The sequence below is a fragment of the Hyalella azteca genome, unplaced genomic scaffold, assembly GCF_000764305.2.
Source record: "Hyalella azteca isolate HAZT.00-mixed unplaced genomic scaffold, Hazt_2.0.2 contig44, whole genome shotgun sequence".
Classification (NCBI taxonomy): Eukaryota; Metazoa; Arthropoda; class Malacostraca; order Amphipoda; family Hyalellidae; genus Hyalella; species Hyalella azteca.
The window spans coordinates 15,628-32,304 of record NW_025930406.1 but is presented as its reverse complement, the minus strand read 5'-3'; the positions used below and the strand labels follow the sequence as shown (position 1 = coordinate 32,304).

The 16,677-nt window shown below is 36.4% G+C and overlaps 1 protein-coding gene across 1 annotated transcript; it reads right to left on the bottom strand.

The window, feature by feature from the left end:
• Window positions 1–1,340: 1,340 nt before the first annotated feature.
• LOC108674699 lies at window positions 1,341–16,284 on the bottom strand. Its single transcript, XM_018162667.2, has 7 exons — window positions 16,225–16,284; window positions 15,677–15,715; window positions 14,865–15,069; window positions 5,290–5,400; window positions 3,479–3,586; window positions 2,734–2,931; window positions 1,341–2,220 (listed from the first exon to the last, which is right to left on the bottom strand). Exons 1-7 carry the CDS (start codon window positions 16,282–16,284, stop codon window positions 2,003–2,005), a joined length of 939 nt encoding a protein of 312 aa, XP_018018156.1. The 3' UTR covers window positions 1,341–2,002.
• Window positions 16,285–16,677: the final 393 nt, after the last annotated feature.

Genomic DNA, 16,677 nt, shown 5'->3' with positions numbered 1-16,677 from the left:
GGTATCACTTGAGCTTCTTTCCAGTCAGCCGGCAAGATCCCTTCGTTCAAAGTTTTTCGAAAAAATGACGTCAGAGGGCCGGCTAGGACAGTTGCTAACTCTTTGAGTAATCTGGGGTGGAAGCCGTCTGGTCCACAAGACTTGTTTGGATTTAGAGCGATAAGGCGCTTGAGAACCTCTTCTTCTTGTATTTCAAAAATTGTTAATTTAGAGCCGACTGGGCGCTCCTCAATAGCTGGAATACTGTTCAAGTCCTCTTCAGTGAATAAGCTACTGAAAAACTGATTAAGTACGTTAGCTTTGCCCTCATCAGAGGATATCTTTCGTTGATCTACTTCCAAGTCAGAAATACCGTCCTTCATCTTGCACTTCGAGCTAGCGTACAAATAGAAGGCTTTCGGGTTCTTTTTTGCATTTTTAGCAATACTTTTTTCGAGAGTTTTTACTGCGGTGCGACAGCTTTCTTCAGCTTGATTTCAAGCTCTTACGTATAGGTTATAGTCAGTATCGCTAAGAGTAACATAAATTAAATAAAAGGTGTTAATTTGTTGTGCACAACTCTTGCTTAGTTTAATATTTCAGTTTTGGGGTGCATGCGTTTTTCACTTCTTTTATGAACACTTTGACCGGCTCGTCAAATTGCCTATTTAACTTAAGACCTTAAAAAACTTCAACTAATAACCACTAAGCCTTAAAATTATTAACTTGACTGGCCAAGGTGGTCATTCCCTATACTATGGTAACCTCTATTTAAATTCGGAACTGCCGCGCGTTAAAAATAATTAATAATCATTACTACAATTAATTTCTACATCTTGAAGCACTGCGCAATATGTGCACTTAATCTTAATTGATTAAGGTGAGCCTTATTCTTTAATTAACGTAAATACTGAACTACTGAAATATCTGAATTATTACTAGCATATTGACTGTTGTGATGATTCGTTGGTTTTCACCAGTATCTCCAGTAATGTTCAACATCAGCCAAAATTAAGTTAAACCTGGATGCAGCTCTCTAAATAGATTTCAACTGCCTTGAATATGAAGAACTGCCCAAAAAAATGCGAATCTTTGAATAAATTCTTATTAAAATGCCTAAATTGATAATCACTTATTTCTATCCTGCTTAGCGCTTGCCTTTTGATCATTCCTAGAAGAGGATTACCTCCAGCGTAGGGAATATTTCCCTACAAATGAATCAATTATTACATAACAATCGTTCAATCCTGTTTTAGTTGATCCGTCAGTTATTGTACATTTCTGGATTTTTTCTTATAAAACACAATCTGCATTGACACAAAAAAATTGGTTGATTTATTTTTAAACAAGAAAACCAGCGATATTATTTTATCTAAAGACAAAAATGCACCATACACGAGTTTTTAGCGTGCTGCTCAATTCTATAAAAATAGCGTTTAAATGGCAATTTCTAGGCGACTTGTATAGCTGGCATCCTGAGATCAATACACCCAAACTTTGGGTGTAGATCAAAGAGATCAATACACCCAAAATTTATGACAGTTGAAATTTTCTCGAAAAAGGACAATTCTGTGCAAATGCACTCCAAATTTTCTTACGTCCAGTTTTATCAAGATGAGGAGTTCTCACATAAAATTGAAAAAATGTTCAACCATGGTCAATTAATTTGAATAAAATTAATTCTTATCCTGAAAATAATCTTACCATCAAAACCATCAAATTATGACAGGGTTTTTCCTATTGCAAACACTGTAAAACTACCTATGAAGAACATTTTTGAAAGCTGTTTAATTTACGTGTTTAGCGTCATCTATCTCTAACACGATTCGACGTCTTCGTCGCAGCGCAGCCGTAGCACGTCATCGCCATGGACACGGCTCGATGGTCTTGCTGGTGTCGACGCACATGAAGTAAAGGTTATCGGTGCAGTAAAGGTTATCATGTCTATGGACACGGCTCGATGGTCTTGGTGGTGTCGACGCACATGAAGTAAAGGTTATCGGTGCAGTAAAGGTTATCATGTCTATGGACACGGCTCGATGGTCTTGCTGGTGTCGACGCACATGAAGTAAAGGTTATCGGTGCACGGCCATGTCGAAAGTTTCCCGGACTGCAGGATGACCACGCAGGAGGAGGTGTCAGCGGGACCATCCCACATGTCAGCGGCCACGGGTGTCCTGCTGGGCATGTGGACCCAAGCACCGTCGATGTATCGCACGTTCACCCAGAAATGTGGCGCCTCTAAAAAAATCAGAGAAATATTACCCGGGATTATAATTGGAATTTCAAATTTATGGGATGTTGGCACAAAAGTAGAAAAAAAATCCTCTTACGCCTGAATGTCTGTTAATTTTTGTTTCTTGCTGGTGTGGGACAGAATTTACTGGGATCAAATGGACTTCTAGATAAAATATGTCAGCCTCATTTTTATAAACTGAGATTTACTAAATAATTTTCGCCCCTTGACTGACATTATATTTCATCCTAATATATCGAAAGATCAATGAAAAAAAGGAGATTCGGAAAATATTTGATTTTCTCTTGACGACACAATTCAAGGAAACCATGACATGAATTCATTGGATCAAGCCCAAAAGTTACACAATAGCACTATAAAAAAGTAACACAATAACAAAGTAAACAATAAACATGTCAGTTCATACATCATGGAGGCATACATGACATTTGCAAAGAATATGTCTACATTGCCTCCTCAGAACTGGAAAAGATAGCCAAATACAATTGTTTTCTCACCAGATTTCGAGGCAGCGGCGCTCATCACGGCATTCAAGTTCTCCTGCGTGTCTACTTGGGCCAGGGCGAGTCCAATCAACGCACAATCCATCGCTGCCGTACAGAAGCTCTGTGCAATATCTGATGTGAGGATGTGGGGGAGTGCGTCAGTTCCAATGCAAGACACTGCATCTTGCGGGATTTCTTCTTCAGTATCATCTAGGAAATGTGGAAAAGCAGTTAGTAAGTTGAACAGTTAATGTGTAGGAACATCGAATACTTGACAACTGCAAGACTGATCATTAATCAGAATTCACTTACATAGATTCTAATTATTTACCTCAAATAATTAAAAAATGCCTTATTACTGCAAAATAGTAGGATTATAAACTGCATCTTTGGCGCAACGATTCTGTGAAACACAAGAAAACAAACTTAAAAACACCTTTGTGTTCAATTTAGCCTCCAGAAAAACTAATTCAAATATTGTGGGCACATGGAAAGTCCACAATAAATTGTAATGCTGTTATTAGATTCACAGTCCGACTGCATGGCCCGAGCTTGTATTCCGTAAATCAGGAATGTAATATAACTTACCAATTCTTTATTTATTGTAAACTGTTATATCGAACCGTGAGAATGTAATTCGTCATGAAAATATAGAATAATAATTATAATAAATATAAAAAACAATAAATATAATGATAAATAATAAATAATTAAATCAGAATATATTTTTATCGCGTTTAGCCGGTCCTTTATTCACCTTGAAGGTGTACTTTCGTTCCAACACACGTCGAGTAGCACAGTCCATCATTCGTTATGTTTTGGCCATCCAAAAACCCGCCAAAAAGAGTGAGGCATCCACTTGTACCTGAGGAGGAATAATTATTGTGAAATATTGGTTTATTATTGAAATTATATATACATTTTTGGGGCGACGGACACCTAACGAGAAGGGATGAAGTCCTCGTGTAGGTGGCGAGGAGGGACAATGCAGCTAATTGCGTTAAGTTAGTTAGAATGGGAAGGAGAAGCAAGCGGCAGAACGAAACGGTATACTGTTAGAAAAAACGGTCCCACTGGCGTTCTAGTGGCAGGTCGCCCCGTGAAAATGAACTGTTTCGCCGTTTTTATCAGATGTTTTACGGATTTCTAGTGTTAAATTAGAATATAAAAAAAATATATGTTCAGATTTGAAATGCCTAGCTCCTTATCGAACCCGGTGGAAGTCTAGTAGCTTCTTCAAACTATCGCCAGTCATGAAAAGATCCGGTCAAATGACACGAGTTTAGATCTATGAACAAGGCACGAAATGGAAAAGAATCGGCGACAGGCCACATCAGGCCTACACTTCAGAGCCGACATAACTATGTTATGTTATGTTATAAACGGCGACACGGTGTTTCTTTTCACGTGCCGACCAGCCGCTCAAACGCCGGTAATACCGTTAACGGTAATTTTTCTAACAGTGATATACTCACAAGTGATGCCTATTACTGTTTGATAGATGACCTCTTTTGGAGGTTCATCCGTTGCGAAAATAAGGGCCAAAATATACTGTGGAATGATTTTACGCTTGCAGAACAAGATTGCCAACGTCAAACTTATAACCCTGCTTGAACTCAGATTTTTTTCTTGCATACATATCGTGATCTATCGTAATATTGAGTATATCTGACACCACGTCGCACGTAACAGGGAGGCATGACAACACAATTATCCATACATAAATTAACCTAAAAATTAGTAGACCACACGATATTAAAACATATTTCATTAAGGCAGCGATGGGCAAACTGCAGGCAATGGCTCTCATGCGTTCAGTCAGGGCCGTACGAGTTGTGATCCTACGTTGGTTCTAACAGCTATTTTGATTGATGTGGTCTAAAATTTATACTATATAATTGAGTTTATGCAAAGATTTTGATAATAACTGGAAAATGCATTAATTTGTGGCTATCAAGCATCACTAGTGTTAATAGTGTTAAAATCAGGGCTTGAGCGAATCTTTTGCTTGAAAGGCCACGTTGAAATTTTGAATGTTATTAGATGGCCGAATGGATATTTTTCTTATAATTTATTCATAATGAATGCTGAATTCACTAGTGTTAATATCAATAATTCAGTTATAAATTCAGCATTCATTATGAATAAACTATAAGAAAAATATCCATTCGGCCATCTAATAACATTCAAAATTTCAACGTGGCCTTTCAAGCAAAAGATTCGCTCAAGCCCTGATTTAAAATACATCAAATAAGTACAGAAAAAATTTATTAACAGTTACAATAAATTCTTCCAAGCCAGATGAGTACAAAAATCCAGAACACATTCATATTTCAGAGAAAAAAGCACATTGTTAAATAATTCCGTTAGAAAACTATTTTAAAAATTAGAAAATATCATGCAGAATTCGTCAGGAATGTCAGGACTTTGAAACATTGGTTAGGAAAATGTTCAACACGGTTTCGTATACAAAATATATCAAAATCTATTAAAGCGCTAAAAATGCATTAAAATTATATTTTAACATACAAATTTGAGATTATCTGAATATTGTCTACTGTTACTCACCATCATAGCCGACATAGACCGTCTCACCATCGCATGCATCATTCCATGGATTATAGAAACCATTCATTGCGATCATGCAGGACCCTCCATTGAACTTGAACATCAGTTTGGCTGTTTATACAGAGCATTATACAAAATAAATGACATGAAGCTCTAACAGAGAGAATAATTTAACATGTATTTAGCAATTGCATCATTAATTAACTTGAACATCAGTTTGGCTGTTTATACAGAGCACTATACAAAATAAATGACACGAAACTATAACAGAGTGAATAATTTAACATGTATTTAGCAATTACATCATTAATTAACTTGAACATCAGTTTGGCTGTTTATACAGAGCACTATACAAAATAAATTGCACGAAACTATAACAGAGAGAATAATTTAACATGTATTTAGCAATTACATCATTAACTTGAACATCAGTTTGGCTGTTTATACAGAGCACTATACAAAATAAATGACACGAAGCTTTAACAGAGTGAATAATTTAACATGCATTTAGCAATTGTTTACAATGCATTTTAAGCAAATTTTGTTATTAACCAAAGATTTGCCAGGATTTATATTTTCTCGTTCGATTTAATCCCGCATTAAAATGGAACAAAAAAGAATTACNCGATACTTACACGTGTACTAAACTTCAAATTACTTTCATACGTGTTTACTGCGATACTTACACGTGTACTAAACTTCAAATTACTTTCATACGTGTTTACTGCGATACTTACACGTGTACTAAACTTCAAATTATTTTCATACGTGTTTACTGCGATACTTACACGTGTACTAAACTTCAAATTACTTTCTTACGTGTTTACTGTGATACTTACACGTGTACTAAACTTCAAATTACTTTCATACGTGTTTACTGTGATACTTACACGCCTACTAAACTTCGAATTACTTTCATACGTGTTTGCTGCGATACCTAAAAGTGTACTAAACTTCGAATTACATACTTTCATACGTAAAGAGCGAGTCTAGGAATGCTTTACATTTCGGCTACATGCTTTTACATGCTTTTCGGCTTTATGCTTATGTAGCATGTGCATTTGCAAAATTTATTCTTTTCCGACCCCATTCAGTTTATACAATCTTGGGTGAAAGGATATTTTCGAAATCGTCGATTTCAATCTGAGGGCATTCGCCTTCAGTAAACTCGTATTTTCTGATTCCGGAGGCAAAGTAAAATTCAAGCAAGAAAGTAATAATTCAAGTACTAAAGTAATAAAATAATAATTGTGGAGGCAAGGGAAAATTCAAGTAAGAGCGTAATAATTCTTGCCTGTCAAAAATTATTCCACGAAAAAATGATCAACTTGACGCGAACCAAGCTGCCACATGTCGGCGGGCTGACTCATGGCCTGCAGTTAGATGGCAAGTGTTAGTACACTTGTAATGTTGGGGGCTGCAAATATATATTTCTTGCCTGTATCGAAATGAACTTTCACTTTTGACTTGAAAATGTATTGCACCGCCTTCCCCCTTCCTTCTCCACCCATAGCTAGCGGGTTCAATGGACTTCTTTAGTTTATAGACGTCGCAATCACAAGTTTGAAGTGAAAGTTCCCATTGAGGAACTCCGCAGCTTTCTGCTTCAATGGGGTCTGCTGACTCATGCACTCCATGATTCATAATCTAGTCAAATAAAAATGAACGATATTTTCAGTTAACTATTAACCAATAAACAATATTTATAGTTAAACATTAACCAATGAAGAATATTTATAGTTAGACATTAACCAATAACCAATATTTATAGTTAACATTAACCAACGAACAATATTTATAGTTAACCATCCAACGGAGAATGGCCAATATTCCGCAACATGGTGGATCGTTCTGCCTGAAATTAATTTTACTAATTATTAACGCAAAATATTATATTTCTTAGCAGTACACACATAGCACATCACCAATGCTCATGAGAATGGGATATAATGATTGAATTTTAACGCTCACTTTGAAAAAGTGTCTCGTGAAATTTGCGTTGCACGATGTTGCCCAGCAAGCGGGCAATAAGCCTGCTTGCCGGTCAGCGTAAAAATCTAGCTATGGTGGTGCAAGTACATAAATAACTTAAACATTAACAGAAAATAAATATTGACACAATATCTACTTGAATGAACTTTAACAGAATAGTAGATAATATACGATGGTGTCTAACAAAGCTTTTTTTTTAATTTGAAGCAAAATTCTTTTCAGTTGATTTGATTTTTGCTGAAAGGTGAAAAATCAACTTATCGAAGAGTTAGTTATATGAGAATTCTACGTTATAGGCGGCTGGAACGAGTTTAACTCTCACTCACATTACATTAGTTTGAAAAGTAGAAACAAGATTCGGGATAATTATACGCAGATTGCCCGTATTGGGAATTAAGGAATTTTCAAATTATTTATCTTTTTCAGGGACGGGTTGATCTCCTAGAGTTCTATAATATATAAAAATGTACAATAAAATTAAAAATAGCTGATGCAAAAGTACTTAGGTGTTTCTTATTCATTCAATAAGTTCGAGTTTATATGTTGAGTGACTAATTGAATCGATTGATCGTTGAGAGAGGATGTAATTTTAACAGGTCCATCTAAGTTTGTAACGATTGTATTGGGTCATAAAAGAATATAACATATAACATGCAAATGTACATGCTACAAGAGCATGTAGCCGAAAAGCATGTAAAAGCATGTAGCCGAAATTTAAAGCATTCCCGGACTCTCTCTTCAGGTGTGTCTATATACATTGGCCAAAAGATACGGGTAACTGATATTTACGAACTGTGAAGTCTACACTGAGGCCAATGCACATGATGATCTGGGGCCGTTCTATAAAAACTAAATGTACTGGACCTATACTTTCAAAAAAAGTTAAGAGATCGTAAGTTCATCAGCCAATAATTGACGGCCTTTACAGCAAAATCCACCATCATAGACAAGAAAATAGAGCGTAAGTACTTACGTTCACTTAGCGAATTTTGAAAGTATGGCCCCTGAACTCTGTCAGCCAATCAATGACGGCTTTACAAGAATAGCTACACCCTGTGAATAGCTACACCCTGTGAATAGCTAAAACCCTGTGAATAGCTACACCCTGTGAATAGCTACGTGAATAGCTACACCCTAATTTTTTATAATTTTGTCTCTTTTTAAATTTCCTTCTTCTTCTCAGTATCAAAACTCATTTCGTGATTTAAATTGCATTCAAATTATTTTATAGTCATCCGCGCCCCGAAAGGAGCGTAGACAAATTGCCTAATCTTCGCTCTAATTTTCACTGTTTTTAATCGAATCAAATTAAGATTGATTCTCGCAATTTATATCGTTCAAGAATTACGCTGCGTCTCGCACTGGCCATGAGACCGCATTTTATGAATTTTTATGGGAAAGAAAGACCCAGTAAACCTATTTAAATAAGACGCCAGTAAAGCAGGACCCAAGTAAATCAATATGTATATGATTCCACAAGTGCTATACATATATAAGGCCCCAGTCAAGTTATATACGTAAGTGAGACCTTAGTAAAGCGATATATATATTTATATATATAAGAACCCAGCAAACATATTTATATATACGTACATATAAGACCCCCAAAAAGCTATATAATACAAGGTCCCAGGAAAGCTATTTATATAAGACCCGAGTAAAACTATGCATGAAACCCTAGTAAAGCCATAATTCAATGCATATTCAACTGCCCAAATTTTTTATTTGTGAAATTTCCATCTAAATGCCTTTGTATGGTGTAAATATGTCATATAAAACAGTTTCTGCACAATTGTAGAGGATATAATGAGAGGAGCAGTAGTTTAAAGAAAAAGTCCCAAATGGGGATCATGGGCAAAAGGGTTATAAAAAATACTGATTATTTTTCGTCGGCGTTCTTATTATTATTTCCAAACTTATGAAGCAAGTATGTGTTATTAGTGCTTCTTCATAATGCTAAATGCACATTCCTTTATTTGTAACCACAAAATTAATCATGGTCAGTGTTTTTTATGTAATAAAATTTTACATTCTTTCGTGCTTGAATGCCTTTTGGTTGAATTTTTTTCGTTGTATTCAATAGCTGTGATGTCATTGATAAAGAATGCATTCAAAGCTTATAAATGGCTAACAGTAGACGAAACTTCAGGCTTCACGGTTGGTCGAGGTTGAATAATATTTTCAGCAGCAGTTCTACGTTCAGCTGGAGTGATGTTAGACCAGATCAGTGTTTTTCAGGTTCATGTTTAGTTTTCGTCCCTAATTATACGTTGTACTTTTGCTCTGTGTCAGGCAACTGAAAATCTTTGTAATTTTCAGTATTGAGATAAGTATCAATGGAGCATAGTTTGCGCTTTTGAAAAAATAGTCTTGGTGTTTCTGTGAGTGAAGTTTCTACTACTCGCGTATCGTCTAAACCGAATGATTCTTCATGGAGCAGCTCATGCTGCGGTTTTGCTGATCTGTGCTAGTTTCTTGATCGTTGTCATCAACACTGACGATACAGTCAATATCATGATCTTCATCGCTGCTTACTGTCTCACAGTATATCTGTTCAAACAGCTATTTTCTCATCGTCTACCTAAATGAATTATAAAGCATATCCGCCATGTTACTAACTTGTGGATATGCTTATGAGATTGTAAATATGAAGGTAATATTAACTGCGTAGCGACATGGAGAAATTAGTTTTAAAAAAATTGTGAGTTTGGCATATTTATAAGTGTTCGTGGCGCGGTCCCGAACACTTGAGGTAATTGCTGAGCTTTTGGCAGACCTGAAACCGCGAGTAGCCGTGACGCTGCTGCCTGGACTGCATGCGTACATCCTTTTCATGTGCATCCGACACACCGACCACATCGACGACGACGAGAAGGTAGTCTCCTTCGAAAATATCCGACTATTCGCTTCCAATTAGCTCGCTTTAATTTTATTTGTTCAACAGCGTAATCTCGGGCCAGTCGCTCCAAGTAACTTCGCTTCAATTTGATTATTGCTACCCCTTATTCTCGGGCCAGACGCTCCAAGTAACCACGCTTTAATTTCATTATTTTTACAGCGTACTTAGAGAAATTATTGAGAACTTGAAGAAATTATTGATGCTGCTAATTATGACTGTAAGTGAAGTCAGTGTTTATCTTGTCCTTGATACCTGATGAATAAATTGAGAAATATGTTATTGATGTTATTATAAATAAGATCACTGACGTATCTCTTGATGCTGCTAATGATGACGACAGGTGAAGTCGCTGCTAAACCACACGAGGCTCGGCATTAAGCGCGTCATCAAGAAGCGATGTCAGGATCTTGACTCAACGGTGCTATGGCTGAGCAACACGCTCCGATTGCTGCACAACCTCAAGCAGTACTCCGGCGACCAGGCGTTCCAGCAGGAGAATACGCCCAAGCAGAACGAACAGTCACTTAAAAACTTCGATCTTTCCGAGTACAGACAGGTAACTCATTATACTACCTATTAAAAACTTGGACCTTTCCGAGTACAGACTGGTAACTCATTATTTTACCTATTAAAAACGTACACCTTTCCGAGTACAGACAGGTAACTCATTNTTGTGAAAGAATGGGTCTTTTTATCTATTGATTATTTTATGTATTATTTTTGTCCGTCCCTCCCGTTTCACACTGACTCATGACACCGCTACCAGACACCAAACTTCAGGTCCCGGTAACGTACTGGTACGGTAGGTATTGCGGATACATACAAACGCTAAAATAATACATAAAAAATTAGTGAATCCTAGCAATATTACATTGAATCTTTTCAACAATTTTTATGAACGGCAAGTATTTATTTTTAACAGTCGGCTGCAAAATTAACCTCAACACGCGACAATTGAAGATTTGAGAAAATTATTCAAAATGATTGCTTTCTTTTTAAATCTGTGTACTAAATTCAAACGTTTTCTACACATTACACACAAAATAATATCAAAACTTTCATGAATTCTTTTCTAATTCAAGCTTGTGAAGAGCAGCAATAGAGATTTGAAGAGCGTTAAGGTGCATCAATGCGTAACTTTAAACCTTTTATTTTGAAAATAATTTTGTAGTTCAATATACCGAGCCCACAAAAATTTCATAAAAACCCTACGAGCATAACAAACATTTGAAATAAAAGGTAAAATATCATGGTAAAATTATTATAATATTTATATGATGAAAGCTTAAATTTAATATTTTTTTCAGAAAATTGACGCGCTTGCAGGCAACTCTGATGTTTTGTCGCCGATCATCCAAGCGGCTCAGCTGCTTCAAGCACGCAAGACCGACGACGACGTTGAGAGCAAGCATCTGTGAAGTGTGCGATAAACTTACCCTGCCTCAGGTACGATAATCTCACCCTGCTTATTTATGTAATTTTTTATGTACTCTGAATTGGTACACGTCCTTCATTGCATTCTGGCACGTAAGCGCATCACAGTTATTTTCGTGATATACATCCGGGTTTCATTTTTTAATGGATTGAAATCCACACTCTCACAATGTCTGTTTGTGTAGATCGTGAAAATCTTGAACCTCTATACACCGGATGAGTTCGAAGAGCGTATACCGGCCTCATTCATTCAGAAGATACATCAGCGACTGCTGAAGCGGCCTGCTGCTGATCATGAACAGGTTATGCATTTCATTCGTTTTTTTTATTAATGCTTGAATAGCAAATTCACTAGAAATTTGAAGAAAAATAAATTCCACGATAATATATCAAGCCTTTGTAGAAAAAGTTCTCCATAAAGACATAATAAATTTCCGTGGAATTTTCTTAGCTATTAAATTTTCTAATTAGTTTGTTGCGCAGGAGACTTCAATTTTAGTATTTGATAGTTCAAAATATGATCAGGTATATTGTTTAATATCATTTTATTTATATTGTTTATTTTTATCATCATATAAATGCATCCCATTCAATACCTAAATCATTTCGATGATATTTAATTCATAGAGTACACATTTCTGAACGAAAAACATATTGTCAGTAGACTATTAATTATTTTCTCTCTCTTTAGGAACCTGTCCGGGACCTGGCACTGTAAATATGAAGCATGGCACTGTAAATATGAAGCATGGCACTGTAAATATGAAGCATGGCACTGTAAATATGAAGCATGGCACTGTAAATATGAAGCAAGGCACTGTAAATATGAAGCAAGGCGCTGTAAATATGATGCAAGGCACTGTAAATATGAAGCAAGGCACTGTAAATATGAAGCATGGCACTGTAAATATGAAGCAAGGCGCTGTAAATATGATGCAAGGCACTGTAAATATGCAGCATGGCACTGTAAATATGAAGCATGGCGCCGTAAATATGAAGCATGGCGCTGTAAATATGAAGCAAGGCACTGTAAATATGTAGCAAGGCATTGTAAATATGAAGCAAGGCCAGGATCCACACTAGCCTTAAGCTCACAAGTTAACATCGCCATCGAGGCGGAAGATGTACCCAATTGAACAATACCCACCTCACTAGCGATAAGGCGGATACTCTTCAATTGGGTACATACCCATGAATATGTCCCTACCAAAAATTTGCAAACAGCCAGGCCACTATTCACCTTTCAGGCCACAGTGCCCCCAGGTGAGTTCAATTAATTCCATCTGTGTGATCCTCATCACACAGATGTACCCAATTGAACAAAACCCACCTCACTAGCGATAAGGCGGATACTCTTCAATTGAGTAATTCGCCAGGAATATGTCCCTACCAAAAGTTTCTAAGAACCTTTATCTGTTGAGGCAAACATAATTTTTTCGTATGTGACCACACATACGAAAAAATTATGTTTGCCTCAACAGATATAGGTTCTTAGAAACTTTTGGTAGGGACATATTCATGGGGATGTACCCAATTGAAGAGTATCCGCCTTATCGCTAGTGAGGTGGGTTTTGTTCAATTGGGTACATCTGTGTGATGAGGATCGCACAGATGGAATTAATTGAACTCACCTGGGGGCACTGTGACCTGAAAGGTGAATAGTGGCCTGTCTGTTTGCAAATTTTTGGTAGGGACATATTCATGGGGATGTACCCAATTGAAGAGTATCCGCCTTATCGCTAGTGAGGTGGGTATTGTTCAATTGGGTACATCTTCCGCCTCGATGGCGATGTTAACTTGTGAGCTTAAGGCTAGTGTGGATCCTGGCCTTGCTTCATATTTACAGTGCCTTGTAGCTCTCTCCTCGCATTTTGCTCTCATCGCACTTCAACTTCCTCCGCATTTAACTTGTTAGTTCGTTCATATGCCGCACCTCTGTAAATCATTAGTGTTATTTGTTTACATTTATTTGCCGTTTATATTTAATAAACTTAAAACGTTTGTTCGAGTAACTATCCGCTCAGTCCAAGCTCTTGCTGATAAAACCAATAGGGAAGTTGAATTTAATTTCCGGTCATTGGTGGACGTGACAATTAGACCAACCGAACTTTGAGGTGACGCGATCAATTAGCTATTATTCAAGATTAGTTCGTCACAGCTCTTATGCGTCCAGTCAGGGCCGTACGAGTTTGATCCTACGTTGGTTCTAACAGCTATTTGGATTGTTGTGGTTTAAATTTATACTATTTATTTGAGTTTATGCAATGATTTGGATAATAATTGGAAAATGCATTAAATTGTGGCTATCAAACATCTCTTTCACCTGTGTTATTATCAATAATTCAGTTATAAATGCAGCATACATTATTAATAAATTATAAGAAAAATATCCATTCAGCCGTCTAATAACATTCAAAATTTCAACGTGGCCTTTCAAGCAAAAGATTCGCTCAAGCCCTGATTTAAAATACATCAAATAAGTACAGAAAAAATGTATTAACAGTTACAATAAATTTTTCCAAGCCCGATGAGTACAAAAATCCAGAACACATTCATATTTCAAAGAAAAAACACATTGTTAAATAATTCCGTTAGAATACTATTTTAAAAATTAAAAAATATCATGCAGAATTCGTCAGGAATGTCACGGCTTTGAAACATTAGTTAGGAAAATGTTCAACACGGTTTCGTATACAAAATATATCAAAATCTATTAAAAGCGCTTAAAATGCATTAAAATTATATTTTAACATACAAATTTGAGATTATCTGAATATTGCCCAGCACTGTTACTCACCATCATAGCCGACATAGACCGTCTCACCATCGCATGCATCATTCCATGGATTATAGAAACCATTCATGGCGATCATGCAGGACACGCCATTGAACTTGAACATCAGTTTGGCTGTTTATACAGAGCATGGTTAACGCTACGTAAAATAAATGTCACGAAGCTATAGCATAGTGAATAATTTAACATGTATTTAGCAATTGTTTACAATTCATTTTGAGCAAATGTTGTTATTAGCCAAAGATTTTGCCAGGATTTATATTTTCTCGTTCGATTTAATCCCGCATTAAAATTGAACAAAAAGAAACTTGCCTATTTTTTATATTACTTGCTACAAATTTTGATTAGAATCACCTCCACTCAAGCCAATAATATATGTTTCTCTCTTATTTAAAATAATAAAATTATGTATGTCAGACGTGCAATTTCACATTGACAGCGGATATAAAGAATTACCAGCGTCCACGGTGGCCTGGGCACAAGCGAAGAGAGTCTTAGCATCATCAGCGACCTGCCATGTGATGTTCTGAGCACTTGAGCTTGTGACCTGCACGAAGCCTTGTTGCCCTATGGCTACCAACCAGAGACTTCCCGGCAGCAAAGCTGCTTGTCTGATGCACGTCGAGAACAGGCTGCTTCTCAAAGAAGTTTCGAACCACAACTGCGATGACAAACGAAAAATCTGATTACAAATTGATACATAAAATAGATTAGTATGCTATTAAAAGCTGCTTGCTTGACGCAGGTCGAGAACTCAAAGAAGTTTCGAACCGCAGCTGATGACAATAAAAATTTGATTACAAATTAATATATAAAATAGATTAGTATGCGATTAAAATATTCAATATTAATTGGTTATGAATTCGAGTTATGTGTAACGCACGTAAAATTGAGAGGCATTTTTTTGAGTTGATGCTTTGATGACGTTGCCTTCATGCTTATACTCTATGAGCTGATCAGATGAGAACGGACGAAAATGTTAAGAAGTAAATGTGCCTCCTGATAAATAAATCACATCTGCAGTAGAACCATATATGAGCAAATAATTAAAAAGATATACGGTATAATTAGCGCCGAAACTGAGCGTGGTTCCCATATATTCTTACGTTCGTTGTTATTATTTCGCAAGTTGATTACGGGTAACGCTCGAGATTGGTCTATTTTCTGTTTATAAAAGTTGATTATTATTTAGGTGACTTACCAACCATTTATATAATGAATAAAACCATCTCATTGATCAGAAACAAAATTAGCATATATTTACTCACCGTTTCAATAACTTCGTTGGCGCGAGGAGAGGTCAGTTCCTGAGGGACAGGCACATACAAATTCTGTTATCAGATTTTTCACTAATATGCAATCATTAGATAGACATATGGTAACCGGTGAGATGATTTCTTATAATTATATAACCTATAGATAAACCTATAGCGAGGTAAGCTCAATTGATCGAAAATTTATCTGCACGATAATTTCTTAGAATGCAATAAAATTAGATTCTAAATCTTTGAAGGCAAATTGTGGACTACTGAGAATTAATGCACTATTGCAGACCAATACTTCCACACAAGTAGAATTATTCATTAACATAATTGTAGGATGTTACATGATTTTTGAAAAGAACAATACATTTTTAACTAGCTTTTCTCCTTGGGTAACAACTTAATGAAACTAAATTTTTAGAGATGAAGCAAATTTATACAGAAAACTCTACAGACACAGCGATAATTAAATAAAATTAACCCATAACATGTCCTAATAATAATCATAGCAAACTGCTTATATATTTATGAATATAGCAGTCTCTATTTCGTACCGTTGCAGTGGCTGGCAAGGCTGCCACCAGCAGCGTAAAAAGTAAGGCAGGCGTTGCCATCGGACGTTGTTGCTCAAGCGAGAGTCGCACTCGAACTGGCGGCCCGTCGCCCCCGCGGCCACAAGTTAGAATATTTTTACAGGTGTTTACTGCTGTACTTGCACGTGTACTAAACTTCAGGTTACTTTCATGCGTGTTTACTGCGACACTTACACATGTACTAAACTTCAGATTACTTTCATACGTGTGTACTGCGATCCTCACACGTGTACTAAACTTCAAATTACTTTAATACGTGTTTACCGCTGTACTTACACGTGTATTAAACTTCATATTACTTTCGTACGTGTTTACTGCGATACTTACACGTGTACTAAACTTCAAACTACTTTCATACGCGTTTACTACGATACTTACACGTGTACTAAACTTCAAACTACTTTCATACGCGTT

Coding starts and splice junctions, on each gene's coding strand:
- LOC108674699 (XM_018162667.2), bottom strand. CDS start 16,284: ATGGCAACGCCTGCCTTACTTTTTACGCTGCTGGTGGCAGCCTTGCCA. Junction 15,716..16,224: donor CCTTGCCAGCCACTGCAACG/GTACGAAATAGA, acceptor CCTGTCCCTCAG/GAACTGACCTCTCCTCGCGC. Junction 2,932..3,478: donor AACGAAAGTACACCTTCAAG/GTGAATAAAGGA, acceptor CACATTTCCTAG/ATGATACTGAAGAAGAAATC.